This window comes from Ptychodera flava, chromosome 1 (genome assembly GCF_041260155.1).
Source record: "Ptychodera flava strain L36383 chromosome 1, AS_Pfla_20210202, whole genome shotgun sequence".
NCBI lineage: Eukaryota > Metazoa > Hemichordata > Enteropneusta > Ptychoderidae > Ptychodera > Ptychodera flava.
Window position 1 is genome coordinate 60,386,663 of NC_091928.1, and position 17,124 is coordinate 60,403,786.

Consider the following 17,124-nt stretch of genomic DNA (forward strand, 5'->3'; position numbering starts at 1 on the left):
TACATGTTTTAAACTCAGACAAGACAAAATGAAAAAGACAAAGTAAACTATTTATAAACCTTTAATATGTTGACCTCATGTATAGATATTTATATTTTATATATATATTATATGTACTCTTTCATTGTTGTTTTTGCAAAACCTTTATTGTACTTTATGATCAAGATCCCAACTGGGATACGATTTCAATAAAGGCTTACTTTACTTTACTTTACTTTACTTTATACTTTACATACATACATACATACATACATACATACATACATACATACATACACACACACACACACACACACACACACACACACACACACACATACATACATACATACATACATACATACATACATACATACATACATACATACATACATACATACATACATACATACATACATACATACATACATACATACATACCCATCCATCTTTCCCTCACTGGTATTTACAAACATATTCCGATACTGTTTAGTATGTCTTCATCGTGCCCACCACATTCCTCATATCTGTTCGTAGTCTTCATTGGAAACATTCATTTACGAGGATTTTTTAAGATATCAAAGGGGCAGCATTTTATTTTAAACCTGGCAGATTGCGAAACACATTTTTTCCATTTGTCAAGTGTTTGGAGTAAGTCGATGTATGATAATAAAGGAAATGTTAACTTACAATCGTTATCTGTAAACTCCTTGCCAGCGGAGTGAGACAAGCCATCTGAAATTGTCAAAATGGCACAGTTATTCATTATCAAAGCCACTTTCTGCCAAAAAACGAGAAACGTTTTATTGATATAAATATTTTCATTATTAGGCTGCATTCACGAATACTGCTGAGAGGGGCTGAAGGAATTCAGGAGAATTTAAAATTCTTGGTGTAGTAGAGGGGGTACTTGGTGTAGTAGAGGGGTACTTGGTGTAGTAGAGGGGAGTACTTGGTGTAGTAGAGGGGTACTTGGTGTAGTAGAGGGGGTACTTGGTGTAGTAGAGGGGGGTACTTGGTGTAGTAGAGGGGGTACTTGGTGTAGTAGAGGGGGTACTTGGTGTAGTAGAGGGGGTACTTGGTGTAGTAGAGGGGGTACTTGGTGTAGTAGAGGGGGTACTTGGTGTAGTGGAGGGGTACTTGGTGTAGTAGAGGGGAAACTTGGTGTAGTAGAGGGGGTACTTGGTGTAGTAGAGGGGTATGTAGTATTGGTGTACTTGTGAGTAGAGGGAATACTTGGTGTAGTAGAGGGGGTACTTGGTGTAGTAGAGGGGGTACTTGGTGTAGTAGAGGGGGTACGGTGTAGTAGAGGGGGTACTTGGTAGTAGAGGGGGTACTTGGTGTAGTAGAGGGAATACTTGGTGTAGTAGAGGGGGGTACTTGGTGTAGTAGAGGGGGTACTTGGTGTAGTTGAGGGGGTACTTGGTGTAGTAGAGGGGGTACTTGGTGTAGTAGAGGGGGTACATGGTGTAGTAGAGGGGTACTTGGTGTTGTAGAGGGGGTACTTGGTGTAGTAGAGGGGTACTTGGTGTAGTAGAGGGGAATACTTGGTGTAGTAGAGCGGGTACTTGGTGTAGTAGAGGGGGTACTTGGTGTCGTAGAGGGGGTACTTGGTGTAATAGAGGGGGTTCTTGTGTAGTAGAGGGGGTACTTGGTGTAGTGAGGGGGTACTTGGTGTAGTGGGGGGGTACTTGGTGTAGTAGAGGGGGTACTTGGTGTAGTAGAGGGGGTACTTGGTGTAGCGGAGGGGGTACTTGGTGTAGTAGAGGGGTACTTGGTGTAGTAGAGGGGTACTTGTTGTAGTAGAGGGGGTACTTGGTGTAGTGGAGGGGTACTTGGTGTAGTGGAGGGGGTACTTGGTGTAGTAGAGGGGTACTTGTGTAGTGGAGGGGGTACTTGGTGTAGTAGAGGGGTACTTGGTGTAGTAGAGGGGGTACTTGGTGTAGTAGAGGGGGTACTTGGTGTAGTAGAAGGGGTACTTGGTGTAGTAGAGGGGGTACTTGGTGTAGTATAGGGGGTACTTGGTGTAGTAGAGGGGGTGTTTGGTGTAGTATAGGGGGTACTTGGTGTAGTAGAGGGGGTACTTGACTTCAAGGGTTACTCTACGTATCAGAAAGGAATCTGAATTAAAGTTGGTTCCCTATTTTGTTTTCATTTTAAGGTTCAATAGTTTGGTAGATAATTCAATGAAAAATGAATAATATTTTTATGTCATCCGATGGTTCTAATGTTACTAATAATTAAACAAAATCTGCAACCATTTGACCACATTTTATTTCGAAAAAAATCTGAAGTAATTTAAATGTCATAGAATTTTCATAAGAAAAAATACACGAAGACCTTGTATTGGGACAGAAGCTGTGATTGTGGATAACATTTTCATATTTATATGCCATGTATCAAATACGTTCCCTTGCTGTCTCCCTACAGTGTGCAGTATGTTTGTCAACAAGCTTGTATATGTGAACACTATAGAGTCCAGACGTCGACTGAAAGTCATTTGCCATTGATACAAATCCATGGTAAATATACACAGGCTGTGTTGGCAAGCTGACTACTGGATAGTTCAGCATGTTAGAGGGAGTTGAACAAGGGCACAGCCGATAAAGATAGGGTCACTATGTGTGATTTTCTACAAATTACGACGAAAAGGCACAGTTTTTTCAACGGAAATAACTTAAAATCAATATGTAAAAATCATTCATTTCAAGTTCATGTAGTGAATAAAATGTTCACATTCTATCGTACAATAACACAAACGTAAAACTTTAAAAAGTAAAGAATCTTAATTTAAATTTAAACAATGCATGAATAAATGGAGTTATATTTTTTACTAAATTTGCAAATTATTATACCCAGAATTTCTGATTTTATTTGATTGAATATTTCCACTCATTCAGTATTGTCATTTTTGTAAAACTTGTAAAAGTAGCATGTAGGTCTTAAGCTAGTATGTCTTGCATTCTTAAAAAAGGCATTTTCAAGTGGGTCGCCGTGCTCACTTTTATCAAAATTTGGCAAAATGTAGCCAGGAATACACAATTTGTGTACTCTGGCGTGATTATCAGTGTGGGTACTCTTCAGCGGGGTCAATTGACTTGGCCCGATTTGAATTAAATCAAGTCCACTGACGCATGTAAATATGAATCAATTTAAGAACTTTGCTTGAGGAATATGACTCTACAACCTGCCGACAACATTTCTCTAGCCACTACATTTTATGTGTGCGTCATAAAATAGGTAGTGTCGAACATTTGCAAGCAGAACTGCACAGTACATTACAGGTTTATTTTTATGCGCCTACATTCCTAATAAATATTTAGCTATATGTGAGTTTTTTGGGGTACTTGAAAATTTTGATCCTATAGATTGGGGTATTTGACATTTTTTGGAGTCTTGAGCAGAGATCAGAAAAAATTAGGATTTTAATCACAATTCCTCCAGCTCCACCCTTCACCAGTTTTTTTGTGAATTATTCAGCCTTAGCTCTAATTTTTGGCAATTTCATTTCCAACAACTCCCACGACTCACACTATCTTATAAATTCATCTTTCACAAATTCTACATGACCTATGACCTGTGACCTGTGACCCGTCTAACCGAATATATTCTCCTGACTTTTTCCTCGTCAATTTCGGTTGAGGTTCAAAGTGAAGTGATATCTCACAGTTCCCTATCGGCTATTGATGTTGTCTTTAAAGATACGGTGCTTCGACGACTAGGTCACGTGTCCCATTTTCTCTCCATATCGTCATTGCAACGATAGTTTTCACAGTCGCATTCACTGCGCTATATTATTGCCATAGCAATTTTTGTATGGATAATTGATTCAACCTTTTGTTCTATCGATTTACCCAAGCGAAGATTGTTTGTTGTCTTTCATCGAACAAAACCTGCAAGAACTCCTCGAGAGAAATTGCAGTGAAGCGTATTTCATCTAGGATGTGAAGTATTACAAGTATTTATGCCAAATGATGTTTCGAAACGAAGTTCATGTCGACATCGTTCACACAGACGTAATTTAGCAATCGTGTAGACAAAACAATATATTACAATGAATACCTATTCGTACTGCATCTGCAGCAATATTCCTGATGTAAGTTTCTGTTCCCCAGAAGACATAGTCAGTTTGTGTCCAGGAGCAAGTAGAGGTGAGATCATATTCAACCTGGTCTGGTCTTTGATAGACGCCATCATCAGACACATATCCTTCATCGTACGTCAGTTCCAAAATGCGTCTTTCCTGCATGATACCAGGATCGATACCACCGTCGTCGGCTTTGGTGCCCATGGGACTGCCTTTGATGGCATTATATCCCAAACCGATTTGTTGAATTCCAGCCGGTGCAGGAGAAGGTGTTTGACAGGAAACCAGTGTTGCCTGGAAAAACAACACCAAGAAAACAAAAAAAGTTACTGGCGACATTTTACTATTCAATACTATTCAACACTATGACACTTTTGCTGTATTGCGACATAAAAGCAAACAAGAATGTCTTATCAGCAGGTTTTTTCCCGAAGCCTTCAGACACACACCGTCAAAACATGACAAAACTCGCTATCGATGTCATTGAATTGATGAATGGGGGCGCTGTTCAGTTGTAAGGCTACTGTAAATATCGAAGGCTGTTACACAAAATATCACAAGCACCGAAAGTTAATGTTGAGCAACTCTGTCCAGGTATATAACTTTTTTGCTCTTTTCTCTATTTTGTGATTATAATTATCATAACAAGACTTTTACATGCTTGTAGGACTTTTACATTAACCCAAACTGTAAATTTCTTGAGGAGGAGAATTCTTCATAAAAGTAGCGTTTCTCTGACATGAAGTGTGATGTTCACATTTTGGTGTCATGACGCAGTGGTCAGGGAAGCAAACTAAACATCCATATCATAGGACGGTGAGTTGGAGATTCCAGCAGGGTGATTTGACCTGAAGCATGGCACTTTTATTGCTTCATTGGGTGTAATGGGTTATGGGTACCTCATCCTGTAATTGAGATTACGTCTTTTGGATAATGGAATAAATAAAAAGAAGATTAAGTATGTTCCTTTTGTTGCGTTCGATTGTTTCGGGACGATATCAGTATGAACGAGGTGAAGTAGTGGAATATAATGAATTGAATAAAGTTAGTTGAAAGCAGAAAGTTGGTCATTGGATATCCAAACCCATATTCGGACCATGCTATTACCATAGTTCTTATTCACCAACACCCAGATTATCGTGATAACAAACCAGTCTCCAAATATTAGCTTTTCAACAGTTGCTATCATATCACTATGAAATCAGCATATGGTGCACGCTGAGACAATACATCATGCTATTTATTTGTCTTTTGCAATTTTTCACCTGTTGTGTTCCTTTGATATCGTTACTTTTATCTCTGAAAAGGGGTGATACGACGCTACAGAAATGTCTACAAACCTGTTTCTATCCTTAATTTTTTCCCCTTGTATCTTTCCAAAGCATTATCTTCTTACTTCTAGATAGATGACTTTCCCAGGATTCAATTCGCAGCACTAACTCACGCATCTGTTAGTGCTAAATTAAACATCTTTACAAGTTCGCACATCGCAAAGTTTTCACCTCAAATCGGAGATGGTCATTTTTCTCCTTTTTATTTCACTGTCGTTGGTCTACTCACAGCCGACTGAACCTCCCGGCGCTGTCAAATACATTGGCGTTGGATATCATGGTTTGCTAGGCAACACTGAAGGTTCCCAAGCCACCAATGGTGGTATAGATCCTGGTCTAGATCTGATGCATCGAGTTTTAGAATTGACCTACGATGATGACAAGGAATATATGAACTATCTTGAACCAGACCAAGTCGAATACACCTTTAACGAGACTTGCACGCCAGTGAACAGCATTGAACATTCGTGGGGTACAAGATCGTATCTGGATCACAGACTTAAGGATTACTCCAGATCCGGTAATTTCATTTTCTTTAATTTATTACTTTCCTACGGAACTGACAGAGTAAATAAAGAGTGTTTATTGTAAAATATTAACCATTTATATTTATAATACATGTTTTAAATCGAACGCCGATGAAGTTGGGATATGTATGGTCTACATATATTTTGAATAAACATATGCCTTATTATAAGAAAATAATGGCTGTTGTCATGTCAATGTCGCTTTCATTCCAATGTCTTTTTCGGTCGACAATAGTTTGTATAATTGACAGTGTCCTTGGAGAACTGATATTCTAAAATAACTTATGATGACGTCATGTCTTTTACTCCACAGACACAGAGCGGAATAATCTGGAAGGTTTTGAATTTACTTTGAGTTCAGGTGAGTAATGACGTCATTTGCCTTCATATCAGAATTGTCATATTATGTTTCTAGATCGACATTACTAAAGTGTCCTTTCCTTTGCTTCAAATTATCAAACTCTGTAGGGAGTGGTTTAATTTCATTATGAAAGGTTTGACTGAAAATAAAATACTGTCATGATTTCAAAACCAGCCTCGAATTTTACGCAAAGTCTCAACTTGGCTTTGCTTTGCAATAGAACATGTCACGTGACGAATGGCAAAGTTGAAATAGACGCACACATCATGGCCTATCGGGTACTTTATGTGGAACAGGTGTTGTTTTCAGATAACTAGTTGTGTTCATTGCAAAGTTTAAAGATTTCAAAATGACTTTCTCAGGTTCATGTACCTTGAAATTCAAGTGCTTAGTCTCAATATTATTCAGACGCTTTTTTATACAATTATTGAAAACTTTTCTCATAATTTTACGGGGAATTAGTGAATTTAAGAAAGAAAAACAAACTTGGAATAGTCGTGAGAGTTCAATAAAAGCAATGTCTATGAGATGACGTCGACAAGGGACTACAATGAAAATTAAAAGAAACTTACGTAGTTCTACGTGAACCCTTTCACAATATCCAGCCCACCATCGCCATCGCATGTGTGAAAGCAAACAGAAGCTAAAATCGGTAGGATAATGATATTATCTGTAAGCTGGATCTCAAAATAAATGCCATTATTCAATTTTTCGATCACGAAAATTGTTGATTGCAAATCGTCACAAATAATTCCAAACACTAAGTAATCCCCTGTGTTGAAACATATCGAGCAGTGACCTTTAAGAGTTCGTGTCGACTTTTTTGGAACACATGAACGTTTCACTTTGATCGCTCACCATTCAATGAGGAAGATAGTGAGTTTTCTCACTTTTACCAATCGTTCCATCGTGAGACTGATTTAATTTGACTCTGAAATTATTCTAGTAAATCTTAGTAAAGCTTTAAAGTCAGTTAATATAAGATAGCACATTGCAAATGTCAGTCGACATCTGTCGATTATGAATATTCATGCAATACCCAAAGAACCACCATCACAGAAACACGCACAGTCGGCACAAAGAGGGCGCTATAACTACTGCCAGACCAAAAAGTGAGCTAGCGAATAGCCAGAAACTTGGTTTAGTTTCTTGCTCTATAAAAAGGGAGATAAGGCAGACTTAAACAATTGGAGACCAATAAGTCTCCTCAATGTAGACTATAAGATTCTTGCAAAAGTAATTGCTAATAGGGTGCGGAAGGTAATTGGCAAAATATGTAGCCCAGATCAGTGTGGATACATCCCCGGGCGGGAGATAGGTGATAATATTGTCTTTACTAGAGATATTATTGAATACGCTAATTTTACTGATAACCTCTTATTGTCATAAGTCTTGACCAAACAAAATCTTTTGACAGGTTAAACAGAGATTTCCTTTTTCAAGTCCTTGACCTTATCAAGTGGATAAAAATTCTTTATAATAATACTACTTGCAAAATTAAGTGTATGGCTTTCTTTCTCGCAATATTCATCTTCATAAGGGTGTGAGACAAGGGTGCCCCTTATCACCGTTACTGTATATTATGGCAGCAGAAGTGCTAGCTGAAAATATTCGTAAAGATGACAGCATATCAGTATTCATACTACCAGACAAACAAGAGGAAAAAATTAAGAGTTTTGCAGATGATACGACTCTTTATTTGAGAAATTTGAAAAGCATTACTCAGTCGTTGAAAATGTTCAACAAATTTGAAAAAGCAACAGGTGCAAAGCTGAACAAAAAGAAATCCAAAGGTTTATGGGCAGGGAGTTTTAAAAACCGCACTGATTCAGTGGAAGGGATCGATTTTTCAAACAAGGTTTTACAGATCTTAGGAGTTGGGTTTGGAAACAGTAACACATCTAGAGAAAACTGGAAAACAGTGATGGAAAAATTTACGAATTGCCTTAAGATCTGGAATACTAGAAATCTGTCTTTTAAAGGCAGGGCAATAGTAGCTAATATGCTGGCTGCATCAAATTATGGTACCTGGCATCATTTGATCACGTACCTAAGGAAATTATTAATGAAGCAAATAGTAAATTATGGAATTTTATTTGGAGAGGTAAACGAGAAGTTATAAAAAGGGGCATTTTCATTCAAAGATATGATGACTGTGGCAAAAAAGTTGTCGACATTGAAGAAAAAATTAATGCACTCCAATTAAAGTGGCTTATGAAATTATTTGAGAAAAATCCAGATAAAGGGACCCCTAAATGGGCCAGCTTATCAAAATATTTCATAGCGAATTATGACAATAAACTGAATAATGATTACCACTACCTCCATCTCAATTTCAAAGTCAACAACAAACGAACCCCAATGGTGTATGGGGATATGTTAAATACCTGGAAGTCACTTAGACTTACAAGACTGATTAGCCAACATCAAAACAGAATCTTCTTAGAGAAGTTTTGTGGTAAAATGACAATATTAAGAATGAAGGAAGTGTCCTCTTTTATGAAAAATGGTCAAAAAGTGGAATGTTAAGGCTTAAGGACATCTGGAATGATGACAGAAATGACTGGCTTCAACCATGGAAATGATTGCACAAATTAGAGGAGGTACAATTAGACATGTGCAAGAGGAAATCAAGACAGAGTATGAAACACTCCTCAATGCTATTCCAGATTCCTGGAAACAACTTCAAACATCCAAAATGAAGAAAACTATGATATTTTAGACTAAGAGAATTATGGTCTGACAAAAAGTGATGTCAAAACCAAGTCACTTTATTGGAAATTAGTTGATAAGAAATGGCATGCAGTCAAAGGTCAAATAGGTCAAATATGGGCTGAGAATCTAATTCTCACTGACAGTTACAAAGCTACTTTATTCAGCCGTCTTAATTCAACAGGAATTGTCAGCAATTCAGTAAATGATTTAAATTGGAAGATTTTCCATCGAGGCCTAGTTACAGGAAGCTTGGCCAAAAGTTTTAATTTAAGTGATGGGAAATGCCATATTTGTGGCCAAGAAGAAACACTGGAACACATCTTATTTGAGTGTAAATATGTTAAAGAAATCTGGCAGAAATGTATTTCTTTCTTTGTCAGAAAACACAACTTTGATAATAATATCAATATCAAAAGATTAGCAATTGCAGGAATCGAAAATGATAATAATGCAACATCTGACATTATTTACTATATTACTTCTTTGTAAAATATACAGTTTGGAATATTCGAAATTCGGTTACTCTTGATGGGATTAAAGTTTCCCTTCAATCCTATGTCATGCAATTGAAATGTTATCTCTCCTCATGGATGAATACATTGTATTTCACTTATAAGATGATGAACAAAACTGAGGATTTTATCACAAAGTTTTCAAGCCTTGTAAGACTTGAAGGAGAAGAATGCATCCTGAATGCATTCATATGATGATCTTTGTAATTAAACAGCTAATTATTTGGGGTTTTTTGTCTTCAGACAAGACGCATTGTAATTTTAATGCATTCACAGTTATGTAGATTTGTTTTATTGTGACTATGTGAAAATAAATTTATTTTTTTCAAAAAAAGAAAAAAGTGAGCTAGCGAAAGTCAATGTCATACGCCTGATACGAAGGCGATTTGACAAACATATTGACATAGATCATTTCTAAGTCATATCCGATATTTAGAACTACCTGTCAATTTGTTTATGTCAGTTTTTCCACAGACTTTGTCCAAAATGCGTCCTTTGCATTTGATTAAGATTTAATTGTAAAGTGGTCCCTCATTTTGCTTGGAAGGGAAGGGATGACACATGGGATTGTAAATACTGGGCCAAGATGAGTCAGCGATCTCAACCCCTCGGTCTCAACTTGTGCTATGAATGATCCTCTCTCAGAATTTGCAGCATCAAAATAACTATGGTTTACATTGCCATTCCAAGTTACGGATCTCATGGATATATTTGATCTTACCTGCTGCAGCTTACACCACTATCAGTAACGGCATCTCCCAGGAGTTTGTCTATTACGATGAGAGGGAAGTCTGTGACAATGGGGGCGCTAGATACATGATGGAAAATGTTGACACTCTGAACTATCCATTAAACGAAGACTTCGTGGCGGCTGCCTGTGCTTTACCAAGTTCCTATGAAGAAGCAGAGTATCTGCTCTTTTTAGACACATGGGGAACGGTGAGTGTATTCATAGTAATATATTTTTGATTAACTTGATATTATTTTCCTGATGTGATTGCTTATTTTGGATGAATGCATCATTTGTGTTCTGGTGCAGAAATTCTCAAAGCTATTACATTGACGGGTCACAGTATCTCTGAACGAAATTAAAGTTCGACCAGTTAACCCAAATCCAGTGCGACCCATCCAAATGCGTCAAAGTTCGGCAAAGTCATGCGTCGTTTTTAAAATGCTTAAAAAGGTTTGGGCCAGATTTGAAAGATGGTGTGTTGTGTTAGCGAAAAGGCGTATATATTTTCATTTGGTCTACTTGGGTTCTGAAAATCTTTACATGCAAATAAATGAGATTGGTACTATGGCGAGTTTATTTTGCATTTGATGTAGGATGTGGTGGTTGAAGTCAATCTTGGACAGAAATCTACAGTACGATATGACACTGGTCGAGTTGACTTCGTGCTCTACGCAGCTGAGGAAGTAAGTAGGTATTTCAGTCGATTGGTTTCTAATCAGATAAATTGATTGCATTGATTGATTGCATTGATTGATTGATTGATTGATTGATTGATTGATGGATGGATGGATGGATGGATGGATGAATGAATGAATGGATGGGTAGATGGATGGATTGTCAATATGAGCTGTTTATCGCCTCAAGTTGATGAATTTAACCTGATTCGTCAGCTAACAGACATTGCAAACTTTTTCAACTATCACCGCTTCGAGTATGTTTAGTTCAGTAAAAATTTGTGCATTTGCCCGGGTTTGCTCACAGGGGCAGATGAAAGTCCCCTTGGGTGGGGAGGAGGTTTTCTTTGTGCAACGGTTTACCTTTAATATTTGATTTTATTAATTTTGACTGTGATATTTCAAATAAAGCTTTCGACTCCAAACTGTCTGACTGTGTTTCCACTTCCTTATCTCCTCTTCAACCAGTGCACATACCACTCTAATTGCTGCGCAAACATTGCCCACTTGTTAATGACTGAGCGTATCAGCGGATTAGCTTATTAAGTCAACGCCACAGCCGGTCTTATTTTAATGCGTGTGCGACGGCTGTGGTGTTGACTCAATCACTTAATCCGCTGATACCAACAGCGGATTAGCAAGTTGGCAATGTTTTCGGAGCAATTACAGTGGCGTATACACAAGTTGGAGAGGAGATAAGGACTTGTCGGTAATATATAAAGCAGTCAGACGGTGTGGAGTCGAAATCTGTATTTGAAATACCACAGTCAAAATTAACAAAAATTACTTGTAGTAATAAAGAAAGCAGTCAGACGGTTTGGACTTGAACTTTATTTGAAATATCACAGTCAAAATTAATAAAATAAAATAAGGTAAACCGTTGCACAAAAAACTCCCTCCCCACCCCAGGGGACTGATTTCTTTCCCCTATGGTTTGCTCAATTGTTTCAGCGATTTTGGCAATATGATAGCAATTTTGCTTTTTTGTGTGTGTGCCTGTCTGTCTGTCTGTCTGTCTGTCTGTGCGCGCTTGTCTCTCTCTATATTTGTGTGATTCTCTCTAAAGATGTCTGACAGGTGTTTTGGTTTTGGTTAAATCGACTCTAGTTCGTCAATGTTGAATGTATCGCGTCTTTTTTGTTTCCAGTATCCAACGACAATATCCTACAATGGTTTTTACAACGGTTACAAGGACTCCTTGCTCGTTGACATGACAACATATTCTCAAACAGCGACTACTACCGGTGGCCAATTGTTGGCAAGTTTCCAAACTGGTGACGTTGATCTCACAGAGCCAATCAGCATTTCACTTATCAGCATGGATGATGTATTTGACTCGAAATATTGGACTCTAATCGATGACTATCGGACTGCAGGACTTTGTGATTGGCCAGATTTGTCGGAACTCCTCAGCCGACAAATCAACGTATTGTTAGCTTTGGAAATCTACGTTGAAAGCAAAAGCATTGTTACACCATCAGGTAATTATGAACGATTTATGGAATAAGATAGGTTGATGTAGAAGAAGAAAAATGTAGCTTGCCAGAAAAACGATATTAAACAATTATTTTGGTTCAGAAATCATAAGAGATAATGGCTGTTGTAATCGTGGAAGTGTTGGTAATTGTTGTAGGAGTTCGCTTATCACTGCGTCTCACGTGACCAGACAAGCAGCACATAGTAAGACGCAGATACAAATTGTTAATGCGCATGTCTGAACATAGTGCATCCTTTTTTGTCGCGTGTTCTTTAGTGTAGTCTGGTAGCTGCCAATATTTCAAAACTTTTAAGTACGGTTATTTAATCCTTGGTTACATTCTAGCCACGTTCGCATCATGAAACTGTGATAATTTTAGCTTTACTTCCAAGTAAAATTGAACAGCCAATGACAGTGCACCATGGTTCAACTAATCAGATTAATTTCGTAATGGCGGTTTCCCATTACCCGCCTCTATGTGCTTGTCAATTAGGCGTTTGTGCTTGTCAATGAGTCGGGGACCAGCCAATTGTAGGAATAGTTGTTCTATGAGATGATGGTACTTGTAGAAGTTGTAGTAATAGTTGATCTATGGCAGGGATGGGGATGGTGGTATTAACGGTAGTTGTAGTGGTAGTTGCTCTGTAGTGATAGTAGTAGTTGTAGTAGTAGTTGTAGTAGTAGTTGTTCTATAGTGACAGTAGTAGTTGTAGTAGTAGTTGCTCTTATAGTGATAGTAGTTGTAGTAGTAGTTCTATGGGGATAGTAGTAGTTGTAGTAGTTGTTGTTCTATAATGATAGTAGTAGTTGTAGTAGTTGTTGTTCTATAGTGATAGTAGTAGTTGTAGTAGTTTTTCAAATATCTTTATTTCACACAGGTCCCTACATACTAAAACTGTAAAATGAAATGTTTACATTGCCAGGAACCAAAGGAAATATAAGATACAAATAAAAGAAAATCACTATAAAGTGATGGTCGGTATTGTACAGAAAACGTCATGAATGACAAAAGTAAATGTCAACAAGAAAGACATATCTTAAAATTAGTAGTAGTTGTTCTATAGTGATAGTAGTAGTTGTAGTAGTTGTTGTTGTTCTATAGTGATAGTAGTAGTTGTAGTAGTTGTTGTTGTTCTATAGTGATAGTAGAGTTGTAGTAGTAGCAGTTGTTCTTTAGTGATAGTAGTAGTTGTAGTAGTTGTTGTTGTTCTATAGTAATAGTAGTAGTTGTAATAGTAGTAGTTGTTCTATAGTGATAGTAGTAGTTGTAGTAGTAGTAATTATGTAGTCTCAAAACGGATGAATCAAGAAAAGAAAAAAAGTGGCATCTCTTTGCTGCTGTAGTTGTAGTAGTGTTGTTCTGTGGTAGCGATTGGCATGGTGGTAACAGTGGTAGTTGTTGTATGGTGATCTTAAAAGTGGTAATAATCACACAGTCTCAATATATTAAATGATGGGTCCAGAAAAGAAAGAAAACTCGACTCTCTTTGCTTTGGTAATACACCATTTCCACTTTACATCAGCATGTCAAAATATTTCACATCTTATGACAGCAACATCCTTTGTATTGTCACATAGATCCATCAATAGTAACTGCAGTCACGTGGCCAGAAGGAACCTATGGATTTCCAGAAGTAGACTTCAGAATTGGCGATGAGTGCCCAACGTCTCCAGATTTCACGTATCAGATGGGATGGGCCTATCAGGATACTCTGACAATCGGCAGCAACGATTGGTCAGATCCAATGGATTTGAAGGGACCAATCAGAAGAAACAACCTTCAGCAAAATTTCTGCAATAAAGAAATGGCAGAACCAATCCCTGGTGAATGGAAATGGATGAAGGGAGAGTATTGTATATTTCGGGTTGACGGTTGCCCACCAGGTACGATGACGTCACAGTTTTTTGTATTGTGTTCGACATTCAGAGTTAACCCACTCATTCAACTATGTAGAATGTGTGAATCAATGTGCAGACATGTACACAATGCATAGGCTCCGATTAACAACACCTTTTGCCCGTTAAGGAAAATACAATCAACCAGAGACCCTTTACGTTTTCATGTATCAGTGTAACAACACCATCGCAGATTTTTAGTTTCAAAATCCGAAATGATGGCATGTTTGTAAAAATTAAATCTCAATCTCTCTCTCTCTCTCTCTCTCTCTCTCTCTCTCTCTCTCTCTCTCTCTCTCTCTCTCTCTCTCTCTCTCTCTCTCAGGCTTTCTGTCAGGATATGTGTACTGGGACGATGAAAGTGTCGGTAACAACAACGATAGAGGCGGTAGTTTGCCGTATGGCGTCTACACTGAAAACACACTGATCTATTACTGCTGTCGCCAAGACGCTCCCCCTGACAACGTAATCTACCTACCTACCGATGTCCCGTTTGCGTTGATAAAGCGGACAGAAAATTGTCCAAAAGTTTTCGGCATGCAAGTTAGTCATCAATGGATTTACTGGGATTGTAGCAACGTAAATCCACAATCAACAACCAGTGGATTTCATCCATACGAGACAGGTGGTCAAGATAATCACTTGCTTCATTACTGCGTCTATACTCCTAATTAATTCAATTATTAATCAATAAATCATAACAATGTCCATTGATTTAATTCTTCTGTAAATTGACTGTTGTGAAAAAGTATTCTCTATTAAATTTTCCAATAATTTATTATTTGTCTGCTCTTGTATTGTCTAGTAACCCTTTGAGTGCTGTAAATTTTTCCAACCAAAATTTTAGTGCAACATTTTACCAATTTTTAGGAATTTTTCTGTAATTTTGTTGATAATTTTGGACCAAATTGACAGCATATTTCATTGGCTACAGTTTTTCATAGAACATTTAGCAAATATCTGAAAAAAAATTGACTGGGCTATATTTTACATAAGTTGACAAAAATTTACAGTGGCGCTCAAAGGGTTAAACTTGTTCTATGTTTGTTGTAAACTCTGCCAACTTTGACGTCAACACAACTTTATGCCGTACACCCCCCTCTAGAGACCACAGTTTCAATGACGTTTACACAAAGTTATCACGGTTGCGGATAAGGAATTCGAATTTCTTATTCGCACCGCAGCTGTGCGAATAAGGAATCTTAAACTTAATTTCTAAGGGGGTTAAGGAAGCAATTCTTTGTTAGGGAGGGGGAGAGCGGTGACCATTGATTTACGATAAAAATTAAAATGAATAAATTAAATAAATAATTCAAATAGGTAGAAATAGATCAATATAAAATGAAAATATGATAAGTAAAACTCTATTACTATCTCTAATGTTTGGCCATTCTTTCAATATTGTGTTTTGTGTGAATTAACTGCAGCAGCCTGTTGAATTCCTCTCCGCATGACATACCCATAGAAAAGCTACCTGCTACCGTTCATATCAAGACATATTAAATTACTCACATCATATTTATCCTGATCAGTGTGCGAAACTCACCCAAAATCATTGGCCCTGTAGAAAATAAACTGGTCCGATTCTCTTGTCAAATCCAAATATAATTCAGATTTTTTACCCGCGCTCAGTATAGGAACCCAGAACATTTGATTGAAAAACTAATAAGACACCAGTTCAACATCCTATCATCAAACTTTTTTTTGTACCTTTAAATTCTTGTTCTCAATTTAATAAGAGCTTGTGATAAGCAAAATGTCTCAGTAAGTGGTTATCACATCTGAAATATAAAGCAAATTGAATACAAATTTGAAAATTCCAAAAACAGCAAATTAAGGGTAAACCGGTTGTACACAATTAAAATGAAATGATCAAGCCATTTATGATTGTGTATTTTGTTTCTATAATTTATAGAAAAAGCTGGAGACTTTAATATTTTCTTTCAATTCCCTTCCACGGTGATCTTTAATAAGTTAAAACGAAAAAGAAAAACTAATCAAATAAAGTAAATTTTTGTTCCCTGGCATCTCAAGTGTGTAATGTGTCTGCGGTCATTAGTAAAGGAGCTCATATATATATATATATATATATATATATATATATATATATATATATATATATATGGCTAGAAATTATAATAAAACTTCAACACCTTGACATTCATTCATTCATTTATTCTGCACCAGCTTAACAAAAACAAATAATTTTTATCAAATATCTAAATCTAGGCACCCCTACATACAGCATTGAAAAAAATTTCATCGAAATGATTTTTTCCGGCATTCATTTGTATTCATCCTACAAATTTACAACTCCAGTTGTTGCACACTGTCGCCCCAGATTTTTCGTTCTAGAAAACCACATCGCAGAAGGATGTGGTGTTTGGTTCCCGCGTTCTCTGTACGGTCAAGAGCACGGGGGTGCACAAATTAGATGCAAAAAATTCATAATTTTACGAAAATTGCCATTTCTTGTTATCTCTGTAATATAAATATTTCTTAATCACTGCATCCCTGATCATTCGCGGAAAGTTAGTGTTAACAACAGAATGATGTAAGTTTTGGTTTGATGTCGTTCTCTTTGTGAATGATGCAAACGTCGATTTTTAGCAGTTCACACAAGGTCTAGTACTTGGCAGATGAATAAACGATGAATAAACTTCAGACATTTCAATGTTTGGATGGTGAACTACGACCGGACTGGAACAAGTATAGTTGACTGACTCTAAAATGTTCTGAAATATTGAAACATTCTCCAAGGAGTTTTAAAAAGGACTGAATCGCAAAAGGTCCGAACAAATGAATAAATGAATGAATGAACGAACGAATGAA

General features: G+C 37.1%; 2 protein-coding genes across 2 annotated transcripts in view; one reads left to right on the forward strand and one right to left on the reverse strand.

Moving 5' to 3' along the window:
* The window catches only part of LOC139142198 (uncharacterized), an 11,535-nt gene extending 6,985 nt beyond the window's left edge, over nt 1–4,550 (reverse strand). Inside the window, exons 1-2 of the mRNA XM_070712057.1 lie at nt 4,042–4,550; nt 670–714 (exon numbers count right to left, since the gene is read on the reverse strand). Coding sequence (XP_070568158.1) covers nt 670–714; nt 4,042–4,405 — 409 coding nt within the window. The 5' untranslated portion in view covers nt 4,406–4,550. The remainder of the gene's footprint in view (nt 1–669; nt 715–4,041) is intronic.
* Nucleotides 4,551–5,449: 899 nt separating this feature from the next.
* Nucleotides 5,450–15,070, forward strand: LOC139142205 (uncharacterized). The gene is made up of 7 exons (XM_070712070.1): nt 5,450–5,917; nt 6,238–6,285; nt 10,243–10,451; nt 10,839–10,928; nt 12,067–12,400; nt 13,975–14,280; nt 14,618–15,070. Exons 1-7 carry the CDS (start codon nt 5,581–5,583, stop codon nt 14,965–14,967), a joined length of 1,674 nt encoding a protein of 557 aa, XP_070568171.1. The 5' UTR covers nt 5,450–5,580; the 3' UTR covers nt 14,968–15,070.
* Nucleotides 15,071–17,124: the final 2,054 nt, after the last annotated feature.